This window comes from Teleopsis dalmanni, chromosome 1 (genome assembly GCF_002237135.1).
Source record: "Teleopsis dalmanni isolate 2A chromosome 1, ASM223713v2, whole genome shotgun sequence".
In the NCBI taxonomy this organism is placed as follows: Eukaryota; Metazoa; Arthropoda; class Insecta; order Diptera; family Diopsidae; genus Teleopsis; species Teleopsis dalmanni.
In genome coordinates, this window is record NC_051846.1 from 164002648 (window position 1) to 164023128 (window position 20481).

General features: G+C 29.7%; 1 protein-coding gene across 1 annotated transcript; it reads left to right on the forward strand.

The window, feature by feature from the left end:
• Nucleotides 1-2240: 2240 nt before the first annotated feature.
• On the forward strand, nt 2241-18586 carry LOC119669337 (homeobox protein B-H1). Its single transcript, XM_038079180.1, has 3 exons — nt 2241-2874; nt 14410-14638; nt 17936-18586. Exons 1-3 carry the CDS (start codon nt 2241-2243, stop codon nt 18480-18482), a joined length of 1410 nt encoding a protein of 469 aa, XP_037935108.1. The 3' UTR covers nt 18483-18586.
• The last annotated feature ends 1895 nt before the right edge of the window (nt 18587-20481 follow it).

The following is a 20481-nucleotide window of genomic DNA, read 5'->3' on the forward strand; positions in this document are numbered from 1 at the left end:
TGGACAAAATCAAGAACCATCATAACACATAGCAATCAAAACGGCTGACCGCTGTTTGGACAGAAGTTCTTTAAACTCATTAAAGCGACCAAAAACGCATCTTTGGCTATTAGAGTTCTGGTTGTATGCGGTAAGATATTCATGGATTTTATTAACTGACAAAAAATTATTCATTGCAAATATTACTTTGCATTAGATTACTGTTGCTTTTTAACGGAAAATATAGGATCACATATTAAAGAAAGATGTATTCTTTCAGTGAGACAATGTATCGTATCACAAATCATTAGATACGATTAGTTACCAAACTGTATTTTGAATTGTCTAGCAAATTCTATTTGGAATAGATGTGCATAAGATAGTTAGATTAGATAATTCAAACTCAAAACTTAGAAAATTGAAAATTATTTAGGATACTACTAATAAAAACCTATTTAATGTCAGTTGATAGATATCAGAACTTCACGTTAGATAGGTACAATGCTTTTTAATAGTGTTGGCTGATTCAAGATATGTAGATCGATAGGTTGTTTTTGAAGAATATTGGCCTGTGTTTATGGCTCAGGCCATGCCAGGAGGAATTGGAAATAAATGGACTTCAAGCATAGCTAAATGATTAAAGTCAAATTCATATGTGTTTCAACCACTAATGATAGAAGCGTCGTAATTTAAGAACGTTAAAAAACTGCACTCTCTAATATGTATGATAACCACAGATAGAGTCTGTGAGCTAGGTGTTGACTCAAAATAAAACAGAACCATATAAGAATAATATATACATATATATATATATATATATATATATTTAATAATATGTATAATAATATATAAAAATATGTAATATATTATAATATATAATATATAAAATATAATATGTAATAATATATATATATATAGTATAGTATAATATATGGTATAAACTTTAATAATTAATTTATATTGTCGCCTTATAATACAATAAAGTTTAACTTAAAGGAACTTACGGTTAATTTCAGTAAATTTTTGTTAACATTTTTTTTATGTATTTTCCAAAAAATATTTTCTATTCAAATATTTCGAATTACTTTGTAGACTGTTTTCATTGTATATAAAAACAAAATAAAACAAATTGTTTTTTTTAAATATTTTTATAAATATAATAAATAATTCTTGTTTTTCAGTACACTAAAGATGTTCTAATATATGTTATAAAAGATTTTGTAATTTCGTGATATTCCTATCATCGATTTTACTTTTCATGTTGTACCTCTATTTAATTTAAAAATATTACTATTATTTAAAAATATTTATATTTGATTTAAACATTTTATAATTTTTTAATATATATTATTAAGAATAATAAAATATGTAATAAATATTTAAATATTAATATTATTAATATTAATATTTCCTTATGCAGTTTCCAATTAAATAATATTTTTTTAAATAAAAACCGATAAAAAAATATGTAGTATGAGATTTTAATTTCCTTTTCTGCAGTTTCTAATTAAATAATAGTTTTTTCAAAAACCATTTTTAAACTATTCGCACTTAATATGCTATAAACCAAAATCTCCTCAATTTATAAATGTGGTGAATATTTAGCAGAGAAATTAAATTTTGTATTATTTACTTTTCCCCTGCCGAGTGTTAAACTCACCATCAATAAAACAACAAAACCATCGCATCGTATTGGAAGTTATACATATGAAAAGCACACAAAATAAACAAACACAGTTTTAAGTGCACATAAATTGTCAGTAGCAGGAGCAATATGGCGGCAACGAAGCAGTACGAGTGAAACAACAATATAGGCAAGTGAAATAGCAAGTAGCAGTTACAGACTCGACTCTGGTAAGCACCACCACAAACTCTGCTTTGCACAACAAACCACTTTACCAGTTTTACAAGAAAAACTCACAGCGAGTAACATTTTTAGCTGTAACGAATGCAGGTGCGGTTAGTCTCGTTTTGACAGTTGAAAGCAACGTTAGGAGCGGTTACAAATGTTTAGAAAAAATTATAATTAAATTAAATTATTGAAAATTTTGTTTTATTTTATTAAATTTAAACTTTTATTAACACAAAAATAAATAAAAATGTGTTAAGTGCTAGTGTAAAAAAAAAAACTTGTGTGAAGTTTATTTGTCATTGTGACTTAAAAAAATACTTATTTTGCTAATTAATTACAATTGCGAATAAAACTAAAAAACAAAATAATATACAAATTAAATTTTTTTTTATAAATTGTTATATTGGAAATGAAAGATTCGATGACAATTCTAACGCCCACATTACCCACAAGTGAACATCAAAAAATGTCAAATATGAAACCAAATCGTTCACGTTTTATGATAAATGATATATTGGCTGGCAGCGCAGCAGCAGCGGCGGCTGTGGAAGCAGCAAATGCAGCAAGTGTTGCAGCAGCTGCAGCATTTTATAAACAACAACAACAACAGCAGCAGCAACACCATCCACACAACAACAACAACAACAACAATCATAATAATAATAATGGCGAGCAGCAGCAAATGCAACATCAAACGCCAACAGTAAATTTGCAAACGCCACACTTGCAATTGCCGCATGCACAACATCCGCTAACGCACGCACACACACGCTTAGCGGCTTTACATACACAAAATTCGGCAACGCATAAAATGCATTTTCCCGTCGGCGCAACACAAATCGGTTCGAATGGATTGAATGTCGCACAATACGCGGCTGTGATGCAGCAACATTACGCGAACGCAGCCAATGCCAGCGCCGCAGCACGCGTCGGTGAACGCGGAAATGATTTGGATGATAGCAGCGATTATCAGGACAATGAAGATTGTGACAGCGATGAGGCCGGCAGCGGACATTTGGATGATAACAGCGTTTGTAGTAATGGTGAGGTGAGATTCAATTTATTATTGTGGTCAGGCGCGGTCTTAGGTTGCGGCGAATTTTTTTTTCGTAGCAGAAAAATGTCAGTTAGCTTTTGTTAGGCGAATTAATCAAGTGAAGGGCTTTTTCAAACATTTTCTTAATTACTAAACTAATTGTGTATTATAAGTTGATTATTATCTGTTGATTGGGAATTAAATGAAGCTAAGCAACAACCTTAGCAACAAAACAAAAAAAAAAGTAATAACTAACTTAAACTGTGATAATTAATTTATTAATTGCAAAAAAATGTTTCAACCTTTAGCAGTGATATTTACTAGTAGTTATAAAGTTGTCACCTTACAATGACTTTTAATGCGAATAGCACAATTCTATAATTAAAATAAATAATTTCACTGAACACAAATAATTTGTAACAATTAAATGTTTTTAATTTGCTATAAGCAATTTTTCTTATCAATTTTATAAATGTGACTTATTGATGTCTAATTTAGTACAGTGGTGCGATGTGGTGCAGTGAGGAGGGGGATTTGCTTAAAACAAATGAAAAATGCGCAATGCACAATGCATTTTTAAACAAATTACAGTAATTTCAATAATTTTTTTTTTGTTTTATAAAATTTTTGTTATTGTTCAATGATACAAAACAAAGCAGAAATCAAGAAATTAAAACTCTCGCATATGTAATCAGTAAATTCACAATTTTTTTCTACAATTGTAACCATTAATCAAATAAACAAAATTATATGTTTGAGCGAAATTGTTAAATTGTGCCATTTAACAAACATTTTCGCTCGATTCCCACTACAGACAGCAACAGCGGCAAGCAGTGCAGCAAACAGTGCCGCAGGCAGCGACATGCAGTAAAAACAAAAGACCGACCTCAAGCACAGTTTGTCGCTTAAATCTTTTGTAACGCACCAACAATCAAAGCCAATTTGTTGTCACTAAAAAGCAAATAAAAAAACAAAAAATAAAACAAAAACAAAAACAAAAAACAAAGCAAAAGTCAAAAAGAAAATAGACATTGAGGCAACCCGCACAATGCAAAGCTGCACGTGTAAAATTGGTAGCAATTTGTGTAGTAAAACAAAAGCCAGTGATACGAATTTTGCGGCGAATTTGCTGCTTATTGCACATTTAATTGAAAAATGTAGAATTTCTTATTGTCTTTTTTTTCTATTTTGTTTTTTGTTTTAATTTGTGCTAATAGAAAATATTGTAATTTTTCACGGTTTGCTTATTTTTCACAAGAAAAAATGAATTAGAAAATATTTTTATACATTTGTTGCACTGCTTAAACGATTTTACTTCTAATACAAATACTCACATATGCCGTAAAACAAATAAAAGCAGCGCAGTTAGCGCTTACCACTTCGCTGCAAGTACAACAGAAACAACAGAAAAAGCGTAAAGCTACGGCAATAATTAAAGTGAGCAAAGCAAATAAGCACAAATAAGCAGATATGAGCGCAGCAAATAATTACAGGCTTCTGCTCATAACCTCAGTGTACTAAACTCTGCTAACAGAATCGTTTAATTGTGAACACTGGAGGAAAATGTTAAAATGCATTTAAACTGGAATTTAAATTGTCCGTTTAATGTTAGGTTACTATTGCTGTTGCTATTAGATAAGTTCTAGCCGCAACATTCTTGGAAAGATATTTATAAATTAGAGTACAAAATAAAAAAAAAATGATTAAAAAATCTAAAACAGTTTAATTTTAATAGATGTTGGGTTGTATTATAAATCAATGATGTATGAAAGCGTGAGTTCAATTTTTAATTGATTTAAATTATTTTTCCACGAAGTCCAGTTCTAGTTCTATACACTTACAGGAATGGTATTATGGTCTCACAAATAAGATATCACCAAATTTGTTTTAATATCTTTTTTTAACAATACATTTTTTATGGATCTAGTTCTGTTAGATTTAACTCTAGTAGACATGTGGAAGCGGTTTGAAGTACTAATGTAATTCGATGACTTCAAGTATGAATTTTTGCTTAATTTAAAATATATTCCCTGATATAGCTCCATGTACTTGCATTAATGGTATTACAATCGGAAATATTCGATTCTGCAAGAACTGCAAAATAGTCATTAGTTACAAAGCTGATTGCCGAGTTCATTTGAAATCTTTAATTAACAATTATTTAAAATGACAATAATTACGAAAATTGATAGGCTTACCAACACCGCGTTATCGAATCTCAGGCTCCACGGGGAGGTATGCAGATCTGACGTCCATTGTTGCTTAGTCTGATAAAGTGATAAACTATAATCAAGGCGTAAAAGAGGGTTATGAAGAAATCTCGCAGTTAATAGAGAGTAAAAGTGTTCAAGTGCATTGACTCAAGTAGTCTCAACGTAATAAAAAGTTAGATCCAAATCCAATAATCGACCAAGTGGTAGAACCTCCCTCATAATGTTATTTGATGACTTCAGAGTTTAAATTTTGCTTTATTTTAAATTTATTTTTCAACATTGTCCTGTTCCTCCTTTAAGCATTTGCAACAACGGTATTATGATTTTCATTGGCTTCTTTAAGGTCCTCAAAATAGTCATTAATAGAATAAATGATATTCGAGTTCATTTCTGAGCAAGCAATTTTTTCAAACAAAAATAATTAAAACTATATGAATCCAAATTATATCTCATAATGTAATTCAATGACTCCAGTGTTGCCTTTTGCTTGCCTTGAAAGGCGGGTATAGTATTTCCGAAATAGTCTAATTAGATTTTCTATACCAGCTTATACCAGATTTATCATTCCTTCAGTAGAACTAGTTCATATATCTTCTGGAATATTTTTCATTTATATGCCAAAAGCTGATTGCTTTGAGTTATTTCTTACATATATATATATAAAAACTAATGAATTAGATTTTCTAATTCTTAAGTGAATATTAGATTTACAATCTTTACATACTTGATTGATTCTTCGATGATTTGATTTATGGGGCTATACATTTATGTAAGAATCGATTAAATCACATTTTCTTAGAGGAATGGGTTCACAATCTTTATATTCTTTGAAGGTTCTATTTCCAACAAAACCTCTATATACTCGTATTTGTAATTTTATTCTGCATAAAACATAATTCCCAGGTATTTCAAAACTTGCACCTTTTCAAAATCCTTATTAACTATTAAGAAAAATTCTAATGATAAGATTTAGTCTTATATCTTATATATATGCTTTGTTCCGCGGAAACTTGGGCGGGGACCAAGTTAACGATTTCAAGTTTCATCTACCCGTGGTTTTCTTCGTTTCCGTCTTTGTAAATGAAAGATATATGTGTAGATAATGTAACAAAGACTCCCATAATTAAATACAAAAAAAAACATTTTTTTTTTGTAGTAGCAAAAGAGATGCAAAAAATATACCATGTTCCCTATATGTAACTGTTTCAAATTAAATGTGACATATTTAAGACCTCAGTGCTCTTAGAAGTATTAGTTCAAATCGTCGATAAGAAACGCTCCATAAGTTAGTTTCGCTGAGTAGCTACAACAGTGTACATATTATGAATGAGTTAGGTAAATGCTATTTGTGGAGATATCGACTAATTGGTCCATTTAGTATTGTTATTAAACTTGGCATAACATAATTTCAAGGCCCTCACTTGTTGTGTTACATTTTAACGTAACATAATCGCTTTCCGGGTCATTCTAAAAATGGCGATAGTGTTCTTGTATGCAGTAAATGAGTTTCTGAACTTTGACTTAATAGATACTTTACTATACGTACAGTGTAATAAAAATATAAAACATATATCGAGCTGAGTAAAGACAAAAAAGAAACTTAGTCCATTAATCTTAATTAGTACACAGTGTGCCCTTGCAAAAACATTTTACGGTTGGTTCGTGGATATAATTTATATCGCTAATTGTCATTTAATACAATATATATCGACTATTAATTTTCTTTGTCTTTTTTAATTTATATATTTTTTTAAATATCCCTTTAAAATTATTACAAGCGCTTTTTCTTAGTTATTTTATTATAATTTTATGTTTGTTAAACTTTTTCATTATTCTCTTATTAAATGATATTAAAATCATGAACGGATATACCTTTTTCAATGTCTTCTCAATCACACTTTTTTTATTTTTTAACACTTATTTATGTTTTACTTATTAATGTTTAATTATAAGTCCAAGTTAATGTGATTTTAATGATTCTGAAGTGTTGAAGAAAACGTATTATTAATATAATTCTTGTCATTATGAGTTTATTATGACTTACTTGATGATATATAATAGATTATTTAATTTTACATATTTCATTTATTGAGAGTTTGTAATTAATTTTTTTAATGTCCTTTAAAAAAATATTATGTTACAATGGAGTTCTGTGTTATTATAGCATTAAATTTCTTCTTAAAATATGTAATTAAGAAAACAATTATAAATAATTTATATACGATTAAAATTATATTATTAAAAAGTATTATATTTCAATTAAGATATGAAATATTACCTTAATTGAATATTAAATTTAATATGAAGATATGATTTAGAGATCATTATGTTATGATTATGTTATGATTAATATCATATTGAAATAATGTAAATTGCTATATGAAAAAATTATTTAAGTATATATATAAAATTTAAAAAAAACCCAGAATTTCAAATTTTTATAGTTTAAAGTTAAAAAACTGAAAAAGGGGGGTTTAGGATTAAGACTATGTCCAATATATCTATTCGGGTCACAGTGTCTTCTGGCCTTTAATAATAATAAAAAGTAGTTTATAGTTTTTTCAAAAGAAAATTTTTAAGAAATTATTTTAAAAATTATAAAGTTGATTGTCTTTGAATGATACATCAGATATATTGATTATACATTAAGACTGAAAAGTTTTCGGAAATTCTCATTTAAAATTCGCGCGCTGTATATTTTTCGATATTTTAAGTTTATGTAGTTTGGCAGCACTGTCCTTAATTACTATGCCAAAAATGAGCGCGATCTGTCAGACAGTTCGTTTACGGCAGCTGTTGAAACCAGTTCACCTCAGTAGTGCGTTGCGAAATGTCTTCGACGGTCGTACGACCGTCCTGAAAGGCTTTGTACCACTCATAAACTTGAGTTTTCGATAAAACTGATTCCCCATAAGCCTTTTGTAGCATTCGCAACGATTCTGCACACGAAATTTCGTTCGAAACACAAAATTTGATGCAAACTCTTTGTTCAATATTTTTTTCCATTGTTTTTTTCGCAACGCACTACTGAGGTGAACTGGTTTCAACAGCTGCCGTAAACGAACTGTCTGACAGATCGCGCTCATTTTTGGAATAGTAATTAAGGACAGTGCTGCCAAACTACATAAACTTAAATATCGAAAAATATACAGCGCGCGAATTTTAAATGAGAATTTCCGAAAACTTTTCGGTCTTAATGTATATATCTTAATAAAATAGAACAGAATTTATTTGAAGTACACTCTTCGAAAGAATATTATAAATATTATACATTGATAATATTATATATATTATTATAAATTAACATGAATTATAAATTTTCTTCTACGATATAATTTTTTATTTCTCGTTGTATTTTGTTCGATTCTTTTTGTACGCTTTTCCAGGTTCCATGCTCCTCGGTTATTTTAATGTCTAATATCCCACAATGTATGTTGCTTTTAATGGTATTTATCTAATTTTTCGTTGGATTTGGTACTGTTCCACTGCATAATTACTACACTATATGTTGCACTTACAATTGAGTGTTCATTTCAAAGATTATTATAAATTCAACATGAAACAATATCATAATATATCACAACTATAGTATATCTTGAAAGTAATCTATTCGCAGCAGTTGCTTAGAAAACGATCCACTCGCTGTTATTAAATATAGCAAGATGTTTTCCGTCTTGATCCGCCTAACATTGAAAAATCGATGAAATTGTAGACCAAGTTGAAGAATCTTGAAGAAGAATTGAGGAGAGTCTTAGAAAACTATATATTATGGGGTGCTGTTTTTTTTTTAAAATCAAGACAAGGAAACCAAGGTTGATTAAGCACTCTTGAGTGTAACATCTCAACTGATAGCATCTTTAATAAAATTTGAGCCCACCAGTACATAAAGTCTATGCCAATTTAAAACCAGGCCTCTACTATAAACCCTTTCTATACGACTTAAAATGAGCACTGACTACATGCGTGAGTAAAGCTAAAAGATTTGATTTTTAATTGATTCAGTGTTCAACTGTAAGTTTATTCATGTTGAATTGTCATAAAACACTGATTATAGAAAATATTTTCGTTTTGTCTTTTTAATTAAATTAACTACCAATTACTGGTTAGTAATTATATAAATGAACTTATTTAGTATTAAGAATCGTTAACAAAAAAATACAAAAAAAAAAAAAATTATACTAAAATCATTAGTACTAGACATGGTGTTGTCGATTTCAAAATCAAAGATTCAAAACATCACTTTAAAATTGATATATTGTAGCTTAGGTTTCGTTGTACCGGCAATTCAAAAGATACATGTATCCATTTATAGTAGAAATTTGACTTTTGGTATAGGTTTCTATGATCGAAAATATTTATACTTTTATCAAATATTTTAAGACCTCGTGGACTTAAGTTATTGATCATTAGACATTTTAGATCAGTGGTTCCCAACTGATGGTACATGGACCACAGGTAGTCCACGAGATGTGTAAAAATGGTCCGTGAATCAAATTTAATAGGTATGAATACATAGCTTATAGTTTGTTCACTGATAGTTCACTTTTTAGAAAATACCCACACAAAATTTCTAAATAATTATATACATATTTTATATGTTAGTCTATTTAATTTACCTATACCTACAGTTAGACAATTCACTTTATATTATACTAGACATGCATAAAGCATATTAAAATAATCATGTAATCATATACAGTTTATTATTCTTAAACTTTATGGTCCCTACTAAAAACATAAATATCATAGTGGTCCTTGGGAACCACTATTTCAGATGTTGAAAGAAAAGAGGGATTGAAGATATATTTTACCATATGCAAGATAAAAAAAGATAATTTTTATTCATTGATTATTCAATTTAGTATTACTATAAAAAATATTTTGTCAAATATTTAATTTGATCCTACAGAAGATGTGAATTTCTGGGATAGTATGTAAGTCTGAAATAGAGGACCTTAACAACAAATATATCGAATATTGACATATTGTATTATATAGTATACGTTATAATCCTCATCGTCTTACTAAAATACACTGTTGTTGGCAAAAATCCATATCCGTCATCAATTATAATAGTATAGTTACGTTTGCTATTCTAGGTCTATGAGTAAGTAACTGACTTACTTGTTGTTTAAAATTTATAATTTTATTTGTTTTGTTTAACTGCTTTTAGTACAAAAACTAAAATTTATTACAGCAATTTCCCGCGAAGACAGAAAAATAGTTTCTAAATGCTTTAGAAATGTGACACCCAACTATCTAAACCCTCTTCAGCCGTTGCTATTTCAAATTTCTGCTGAAAAGCTTTTATGGCAGAGGTAATTTCCCTGAGTTTAGAAAACGTTCCGCTTTTAAGCGGAAGTGACGATTATTTTCGCTTTAATGAATGTCGGCACAGCAATTTCGCTTGACTCCTAAACGATTTTCAACGATTTACGACTCTCCTCTGCCTTAACCACATTTTTCTTCGCATTCTTATCAGACAGATTTTGTTGTACTTTAGTTGTAGTTGTTGTGGTTATAGTTGTTGTTTGTTATTATCTACATAATCATCAACATATGAATTAACATAAATAAATACAGAATGAAAATTTCAATAAGAACAAGCAGCGAAACTAAAGCATTTCACTTGAATTGCAGTTAAAATGTCGGCAGTAACGCTGAGGTGAGGGCTTAGCCGACACTTCGACTGAAATGTTTTTCTCAAAATTTTCTTAATGAAAAGCGGAAAATTTTGTTATTTGTTTGCTCATGCATTTTGTTGTTTGTGTGTTTTTCTGAATGCGCCTGAGGCTATGTAAACAAAAGCTGGCAATCAGCCGTCGAGTCAACAGTCGACAATCGGGCAGGAAAATGCAAAAACATAAAACTGCATTTAAGCTGAAGTCCCGAAACTGGTGCAACGCCACCAACAAACCACAAAAGCCACTTCGAAAGCCGGAAGTTGCAATTGCGTGGTAATAAACGTTCAAAAATGCTACATTTTTCCACTTTTTCCTACCTTTTTTAGTTTCTTTAGCTTTCTTAAGCGATTGCCCCTGTTTTCGGTTTATTGTAACTGTAAAGTGGCTAAAATTCCCATAATTGCCAGGTTAGAATTTTCAGTAGTTTATTTTTGTGATTTAAATTTGTAACTAAAATATTTTAGGAAAATAGTTATTATAGTTGTAGGAAGATTACTTGCTTTTAGGTGAGCAAAATTGTTTTAAATAACAAAATTATATAGAAACTTTAAGTGGGTTTGTAGTGCCATTACCTTTAAAATATTATTATGTATATATAATAATGCTATATTTATACTATGGCACTTAATTATTATTAACTATTAAAAATATAGTAGTATGTGTCGTTTTTAATACAAAATTCATCTGTAAATATGCTAGAGGTGCATTTAAGTTCATGAGCCTAAAAGGAATCATAAGATAAGTTAAATTATTTTTAATAAATAACTTACAAGCTTAAAATTAAGTTTAATACTCTTATTGTATTTGAATATACTCCTCATTTTGTTGTAAGACCATTGCTATTTATTGTTATAACTCTATAATTTACAATAGTTATAATAAAATTGAATTAAAAAGTTCCTATGCGTTTAGGCTTTCAAAGGAACGAAACACATCCATCATAGTAAAGTTTTTATGCTGGGAACTAAGCCTAACTAAACAAAAAAATTGAATTCTATTTAACAAAAGAATATCTCTCGTTAAAGGTTATCTAGTATCATGTAGGTATAGTGTCCACAATTTAATATTCAATTCCAGATCTATTTTAAAATTAGACAGTCACAAAAAATATGACCAGAAGTCTCATCTACTGCTAGAACTAGATAACGCTCCGTTAACTTCAGTAGATCCGTCTGATTGATATAGTAACGAAGTTCAACAAAAACCCGTGCAGTAACATGCCAGCAACCTGAACTTCATTGTAATTAGACTTATCGTAACCTAGAGTGTCACTTGAGTGCCGAAATCTTTTGGTTGGTATCAAATTCACGGTTATAGAATTAGTTGTAAACTAACTACTTTATTGAAAAAGCTTAAGTACACAGAATTCTATGTTTGATCCCGTTCTTATAAGATTATCTGAATATTAATCTCGATAAAATTCGGTATAATTACTGCTGTAAGAACTTAAAAATTGGAAAAGTACGATAAAGATTAACAAGATTTTTATTCAAATTTTTTCAAAACGAATTTAAGGTTGTAGTACCTAGAATACTGGAGTACCTGAACACTGAAGACTAATGTAATGTTTTTGATGGAATATGACTTACTGTTGATTCAAATAGCAAAATAGGGTTTGGTTTACAAAAACAGATAAAAATCGTTTTTTATATGTTCTTAGTTTGTAATAATATCTTGAAAAGGTATAACCTCTTGACTTTATAGTTTTTCGGATACCAATGTTAATATTCTTTATAGTGCATAACAGTTTATCTATAGTTTTAATTTAAGGTTATAATATTCTAATTAATAATTATAAGTGATATAACTGATATATGAATAACCCTGGCTTTGAAGTGCTGATAAGGGAATTGAGATAGATATATTCTTATTAGTGCCCATAAGTGATATAACTGATTTATGAAGAACACTGATTATAAAGTGCACATACAAGGATTAAGATAGATATAAGTTAATATAAGATTCTTATTAGTGGCTATAAGTGATATGATTGATATAGAAAGAATAATTGTTATAATATAATATATATATAAAATATATACATTAATATATAAAACGTACATTTATAATATTTGGCTGGAAGTGAAGATGCAGACTAATTAAGCATCATATAGTATAATATAGTATACTTTAGTGAACTGCTATAAATCTTATAAGATATTTAGATCTCAACAGTTTCAAGTTCTTTTAACATATGAACTGGGCCGAATAGATCTTTTAGGTCGCAGTGGTCGATCCAAAAGATTTTTTAATCGAAGTTTGTCTAATTTGGTATAATTCTATTTTACGGCAAGCGTTTTCAAAAATTTTTCGATATTACTGTGAGAATATGGACATACGTAATAGATTCCTGGGAATGTATACCTTTACGGAAGAAGCAATAAAACTCTGTAAAGTAGGTTTTATACTACTTTTAATTGACGCAACCGGGCTTAGAGACTTACTCTAAACCCAGAAGAGGCAGTACCACATTGTATATCAATAATAATAATAATACTACGAGGGTCCTGTCTTAATTAAAATCTAAAATATTTTAGGAAATTTTTTTCTCATAGCAGTTTAACTGTGTTAGGTACTATTTTGCATTAGTTAAAGGAACTTTTTTGTGGATTATATGAAAATAAATTATTTCGTGATTATACTTTCTGTTTTTCAACTGCTAGGCTTTTTGATACGATGAGACTTTAGTATTGTACTTCAAAACGCGGGTTCTAATACAATACCCATTACAGGGTATTCAAGGAAATATTAAGTATCTATTTAAAACTAGAACTACATAAATTTAATGTGAGAAATCGTACAGGTCAAATCCTAATTTTTGTATACTCTGATATATAATACGTTTTGAAAAAACATCACCTATAATTAAGTTTATGAGAAAAGATATTGCTTGTGTAGTAACATTTAATATCTTATTTAGTGGTCAGTGGGTGATATTAATCTGTTTTTGGTCACTGTTGGTTACATAGTTGATATAAACTATATAAAATAAAATCTGTGACATCTGAGGGTTATTAATATAAGTTAATATAAGTGCTGATATTTTTTTGTAGAATTAAATAATAAAAATTTACACTTGGAAAAGGACACATAAAGTCTTAACATCTGTTTTTAGAATAAAATGCTAATAATTTATTGATGAGAAAACGATCATCTATGTACATGAGTACCGTACATATTCAGATTATTAAAATATGTAGTGTAATATTATTATATTATGATTAAGTATACATCAGTGGTGTAATAGAAATATTTAGAGCATCCTTCTCTTGTAATTATAAATACTTTCTAATTTAGATTATTAATTACAGCAAAGACATTGTATATTGTTTGAAATTTGCAATCAAATCATAAAATTAGCTGGCCTTATAGTTACTTATGACCTTACACAATCAACTCATATGTAATGTATATATGTATTTCTAGTTATTAATATGAATTCCATTAAACACATATATCATAATTACCACTACTACTCAATTTGTTGCTTAATTTACATTTTTTTACTCAATTATTTTGCAAATATACCTAAATCTACACGACACAAAGTATCTCATATCCATAAACGCAAAAAACAAATCTGCTAAACGTTATCATACACACTCTAAAATGTGTTTCAACTCTTTTTCTCTTCGTCTCTTATAGGTGGCAAAGATGATGATGGCAATAGCATAAAAAGTGGCTCCACCAATGACATGAGCGGACTTAGCAAAAAGCAACGCAAAGCACGCACCGCCTTTACCGATCATCAGCTGCAGACTCTTGAGAAATCATTCGAAAGGCAAAAGTATCTGAGCGTGCAAGAAAGGCAAGAGCTGGCACACAAATTGGATTTGAGCGATTGTCAAGTGAAGACTTGGTATCAAAATCGAAGGTAAGCAAAATCAAAACTTCAAACAAACATAACAAGCAACAGCGGGACATTAACAAGCAAAAAGAGAATTTTTAAGTGCGAATTTCGTGTTTGACGCCTCGAGTCTCAAGCAATCCGAAAATTACTGAAAAAATATCTTAAAATGTAGTGAAAAATGACTGAATTCATGGATTGAAAGTGTGTCTTTGTTTCATTTGTGGCGTGGCAATTTTGGGCATTGCTCGACCGCTGCTCTACATTTTTCAGCAATTATATTTGTTGTTGTTTTGTATATTTGTCCGTTCGCCCTTTTCGCCTTAATTTTAGTGTTGCAGTTTTGTTTGTTAGCCAGAATAGATTTGTGTGAGGCACGCAATGCCCTCAGCAATGGAACTGCTCCACAAATGAAGTCGTAAATGTTAACTGAAATCTCTTTTCATATTTAGGGGAATTTGCATAATTTTAAGCAAAAGCACAATTACTAAAAAGGTTCGAGCCAAAACGAAATTGAAAAGACTAAATGTTTAATGAAGCCATAAATTAACGACAGCTTTCTACTTAATAACAGCAATCGGCAAATTTTGTTAGAAAAACGTTTGCCTGAGAAATGCATAATTATGCTTTCAATGCAATGCTACTTTATTCTTTCAAAATTTAAATCAAAAACACAAAACGCCCTTGTAGAAGTAACAAAAATCATAATAAAACTCAGCAATGAAACACCCAAAAAACTATTTGTCAATTAGTTGAAGTAGTGGAGACGATGAGGAAACGAAAGAAGCGGTAGATGACGGTCATGCGATATTAGGAAGATTCTCATTCTTAGAAATCCTTTACTGAAACAGTAGCCAAGGAGAAAAAAAGTTGGGAGAAAATACACTGATATTTGGATCATTTTAATCGCTAATTGACTCTTACATATGTTCGCAATATAAAACATATTGATACTCAAAGTGATTTATAAGATATATTTGTCTTTTATGAATAAATCTTAAACAATATACAGCGTTAAACAATTATTGCAAGTAGTAGGTATATAGTAGGTATATCAATTTTATTAATATATAAATTGAAAAACACATATCTTATTTTATATATTAAAAGATTTACTATTCGCATTCCACAAATTGTGCTAAAATTTTGAATTTTATCGGTTCAGACAACACATTTGTCTGAAGTAATCTAGATGCTACCATATTGACATTAGGAACTTATTATTATATGACCTAAAGTCATGTTTACATGTACACAAACAAATGTTTATAAGTTCACATAAACATATCAAACATATTCCTCAAGTTCATAAGTTGAAAATATCACAGGTATTCAACAGGTTCATAAGCTCCCTCTAATTGATACTTTGGCACCAATAAACCCTTGTTTCACATAAGTTAAAACGTGTCAAGTGATAGCTTACGGCACAACTAATTCATCCTTAAATTTAATATTCTTGTTTCAGCTTTTTTTCGATACTGCAAATAGTTTTGACAGTTCTATAAACTTGACTAAGTCTTTAATATAGGATGCAGATTAATCTTATAGCTAAGAATTGACATTGACACATGAAGCGGAGCACTGCTTCCTCCTCACACTCAAAGCCACAATGTCGACAGAAGTCATTATAAAGTAGACCCACTTTTATAGCATGTCTTTCTATTACGCAATGACCTGTAAGGTTCTTCTGCTCAATCTTACTTGGCAAAGTTCAGACATTTCTGTCCAGCTTAGCTGTTGCAAATAGGACCCCAATATGTGAGAAATATATGTCAACGAGCAGAGTGTCAGCCTTGTGTTAATATTATCTCTATTTATAGGCTTATTATTTTATAATAAAATAAACTTTGTTACGTTAATGGCTATAAAAAACTTATTAAGATAAATATTGTATGAAAAAATAAACAATAGAAGTCATAAAGTGAGTTGACAAGGTGATAAAAAAAACTTACCTCATCTATAAATGTTAATTCTATTATTAAAGATGAAATTAATGTACTCTTCATTATCAATAGTTAATAGCCATTAATATTTAATTATAATCTTAATAATATAGAGAAATGTATAAAAAGTTTTTAATAATATGATCTTAAATTACAATTAAGCTATTAATATGTGGATAATACCCTTTGCTCTTTATGAGAAAAGTAACTATAGCTATATCATAATGACGTTAGCATATCGTTTAAGTTGTTAGATGACGGTCCTGAAGTCTTAAGATATACAGATAGATAACAAAAAATTCAACTTTTAAATGATGAGAATCTCTCAAAAACTCAGTTAGTTAAATTAGTTAACATAATTCCCGATTTAGTGCTATATATTTCATTAAACGATTTTTTATATTTGGTATATTTACTACTTCAATATTTGCCTGCATTTCATTTGTAGAGGTTTCAAAAAAAATTGTGTACTTAATAAAATTATATATGTACTTATTCATATGTAATTAAGTTAAAATAATTTATAGTACAATTTAAAAAATTGTCAAATTATTAGAAACTTTAAATATGGATAATGAGAACCATAGATAAGATTGTATAACACTTATTAGACATATTAACAACATATTTAAATATTCTTAGAAAGCATAAAGCAATTTTAAATTGCAATATATATTTAAGAATCATTTATTGCAATAAAAGAATTATAAAATTATGCAGTAAAATAGCATAAATTTGCATTGCAACAAGATACTAATAATCTTTAATTAAAAGAATTTGACGATGCTGTTGACTGCAATGACTAGCAATATCACCAGAGTTAAGCTCATAAATTTAAGTTCATGACAACTACAATAAAAAATTACAACGAAACATAGCTACGGGGTGGGCAATATAAGGTAAAGGCTTAGCAATGGACATCACCGACTTGTACCCAGTCTAGTCGAGGTACATAAATTAGCTGGCAGTAGCCACATCAAGCCACTTAGTAGCTCATACAGAGCGACGCATATGCGGTAATTTCACAGAATTTAATGCAAGTTTAAGTGCAACTGCAACACGCACAGATCGCGTTTCCACCGCTGCTAAGTGACTGCAATAATAAAACCATTTTGTAATTTTTTTTCTACTTAGAGTATGAAAACTGCATGCATTGCAACAAGAAAACTGCAAAGCCGGTGAATGCGTTTAAACGCACTTCCAAGTAAATGATTTCAAATGCCGTTCATTCCATGAATGCGTAGCGGAAAAAGACATTACGGCCGTAGTTTTAACTCTCTCATGTTCGTTTTGCTTTGAAATTCCATTATATATTTAACTTTTAAATGTTTTTGTTGTTTTAATCTTAATTAATCCACACATTGTTGTTATCTCATTTCAGAACAAAATGGAAGCGACAAACTGCTGTTGGCCTGGAACTTTTGGCGGAGGCAGGAAATTTTGCTGCATTTCAACGACTTTATGGTGGTTCGCCCTATCTTGGTGCTTGGCCATACCCTGGTGCACAGCCACCACACGGTGGTCCACCACCATCCACCATCGATCTATATTACAGACAAGCAGCAGCTGCTGCTGCTATGCAGAAACCTTTACCATACAATTTGTACGCAAGTGTACCAAGCGTGGGTCCTTTAGCCGGTTTACCTGTACCAGCAACTACACCATTTTCGCATCTATCTGCTTCCAGTTCGCTTTCGTCTTTGAGTAGTTATTATCAGAATGCGGCTACAGCTGGAGGCACTCCAATACCACCAAGTATTGGTGTTTTAAAACCTATTGTCTCACCTCCGTTACCTCTACCGACAGGCGACCATTCGCCGCATATAACACGCTCACCAAGTCCTACCTTGAATCCAGGTAGTCCACCAGGTCGTTCAGTTGATAGTTCACAGGCACAATCTGATGAAGAAGATCACATACAAGTCTAAATGGGTTAATAGTGTTAATCTGGTTCGGAAAACAGAGTGGACAATGTTATAAATACTCAATAATTAAACTTAATAATTAAGCGTTAATGAAATGTGTGTGTATTTAGCTTTTGTATTAATTTATTTTCTTGTTAATTTGTTAATTTTAAATTAATGTCTTTTGTTTTTTTATGTGCATAAATATTTACCATTAGTATTTAAATCTTAAATTTCATACAATATATTGATTATAAATTAATAATTATATTTTAATTATGTTTTAAATAAATAAAGTTTTGAACACATTTTAGGTACCTAATTGTATATAAAAATAATTGGTTTTAAGTACTTTTAATGTGTTTTGTGTAATTTATATAATAAATCGTTTATTTTAATGTAAAATAGTATAATTGTATTAAAAACAGCTCAAATATAGAATTAAATATTTAAAACAAATATTTTGTTTATTTTTATTATTTATAAAATTTGGAGTAAAACACTTATATATTATAACGTTTCACATTTAATTGTAAACGTTTAGTGCCCTCTATGGTCAGTTAATTTAAGCTCGTTGAAGTGCTTGGTATTGATCATATTGCTGGCTAAGGGTAGAATTCAAATATATCCGAGAAGAATATATCTGATATATCCATCAGAAGATATTAAGAAGATACAATTAGTCTATATACAATATCTCTATTAGGCTATTATTCGACTGTTTCGTTGGACAGTAGCTTAGAAAGTGTTTAATAGATTCCATCTCAACCTCCATTGCAACTTCTGGATCGTTCGCTGGTCAGAATATCAATAACTAAATACAGGATTTCTATGTTTTTGTATTTACATTAAACATGTTTCATATAAGACTAACTGCGATTAGGATGTCGCTATTAAAATTTAACAAGGATAATGGTTACAGGAACAGTAGAATAAATATTCCTATCATTTGTTTTATTCAGCAGAGAGAAAGGTTTTACTTTTATGTTTTCCTGAACATGCTACTGAATAACGATAACCATATCACTGTTAAAGTTAATCGACCTTCTTCAGCTGGAGCTAAATGAATTGGATGGATTACTCTATAACACCTTGACTGATAGGTCCATAGGATGGCAGACAGTTTTTGAATTGTATCTAGTTCATGACATTTAAACGACAGCAAAAGCTTTTCTTGTTAAGTAAAATCCGGACTCTATTCCATCGAGACAAATGGTACAGATGTGCTGAAGTGGAGTGATAACTTTTAACCTGCCCGGTAATGCCGAACGTGCTGGTTCCCCAAATATGGTGGCGATATCGGAAAATACCAAAAATTACCATAAAATCATTTCAACTAACCGTAAAATAAAATTGAAAAGGATAGTTGATACTTAAAAGATTTTAAGGTGTGCCTTTAGGCACACAATAGATCTTTTAGGTCGGGGTGCATTCATAGCCTATTATCTAATAATAATTATATGCAGCGTTTGTCGATGATGTCTATGATTCTGGGAGTTATTATGAACTGTTGAGTAGATATATTATAAAATATCTTTCCATTCTTTTACCCATATAGGTATGTTAATAAAAAGTCATATCTTATATTAAAATGAATGAAAAGTTCATTTAGTAAGACTTCCTTTTCTATAAAAATCTCTACAAATATTTTATTATTATCTTTATTTATTTATTACATAAAACAAAACGTAAAAACTTTATTATTGACATTAACTGATGGACTGTTGACTACAGTTTTTGTTTGGCATTAGATTATAATGGTGATGGCTGCACCATCATACAATGTATTCTATATGATGTGATATCATACAAAGAGGTAATGACTATACCGCGTTTTGCATTGGTAGAGATGTACTAGAAAATATTTTTTGAACAGTGTATGCAAATGATACTGTTAAGGGTCTATAGTAAAAAACGCCCTCTGTCAAGGGCAAGGATCTATCTCCTATTCGTCCCCTAGATACGCCACAATGAGACTTATGGCATAACTTTAACTACATTAACAAAGGAAAGTAAGTAAACT

What these genes read in the sequence shown, in the direction of transcription:
- LOC119669337 (XM_038079180.1), top strand. Translation starts at nt 2,241, where the DNA reads ATGAAAGATTCGATGACAATTCTAACGCCCACATTACCCACAAGTGAA. An exon ending in TAACAGCGTTTGTAGTAATG is followed by an intron (nt 2,875 to 14,409) that starts GTGAGGTGAGAT and finishes CGTCTCTTATAG; the next exon opens with GTGGCAAAGATGATGATGGC. An exon ending in ACTTGGTATCAAAATCGAAG is followed by an intron (nt 14,639 to 17,935) that starts GTAAGCAAAATC and finishes ATCTCATTTCAG; the next exon opens with AACAAAATGGAAGCGACAAA.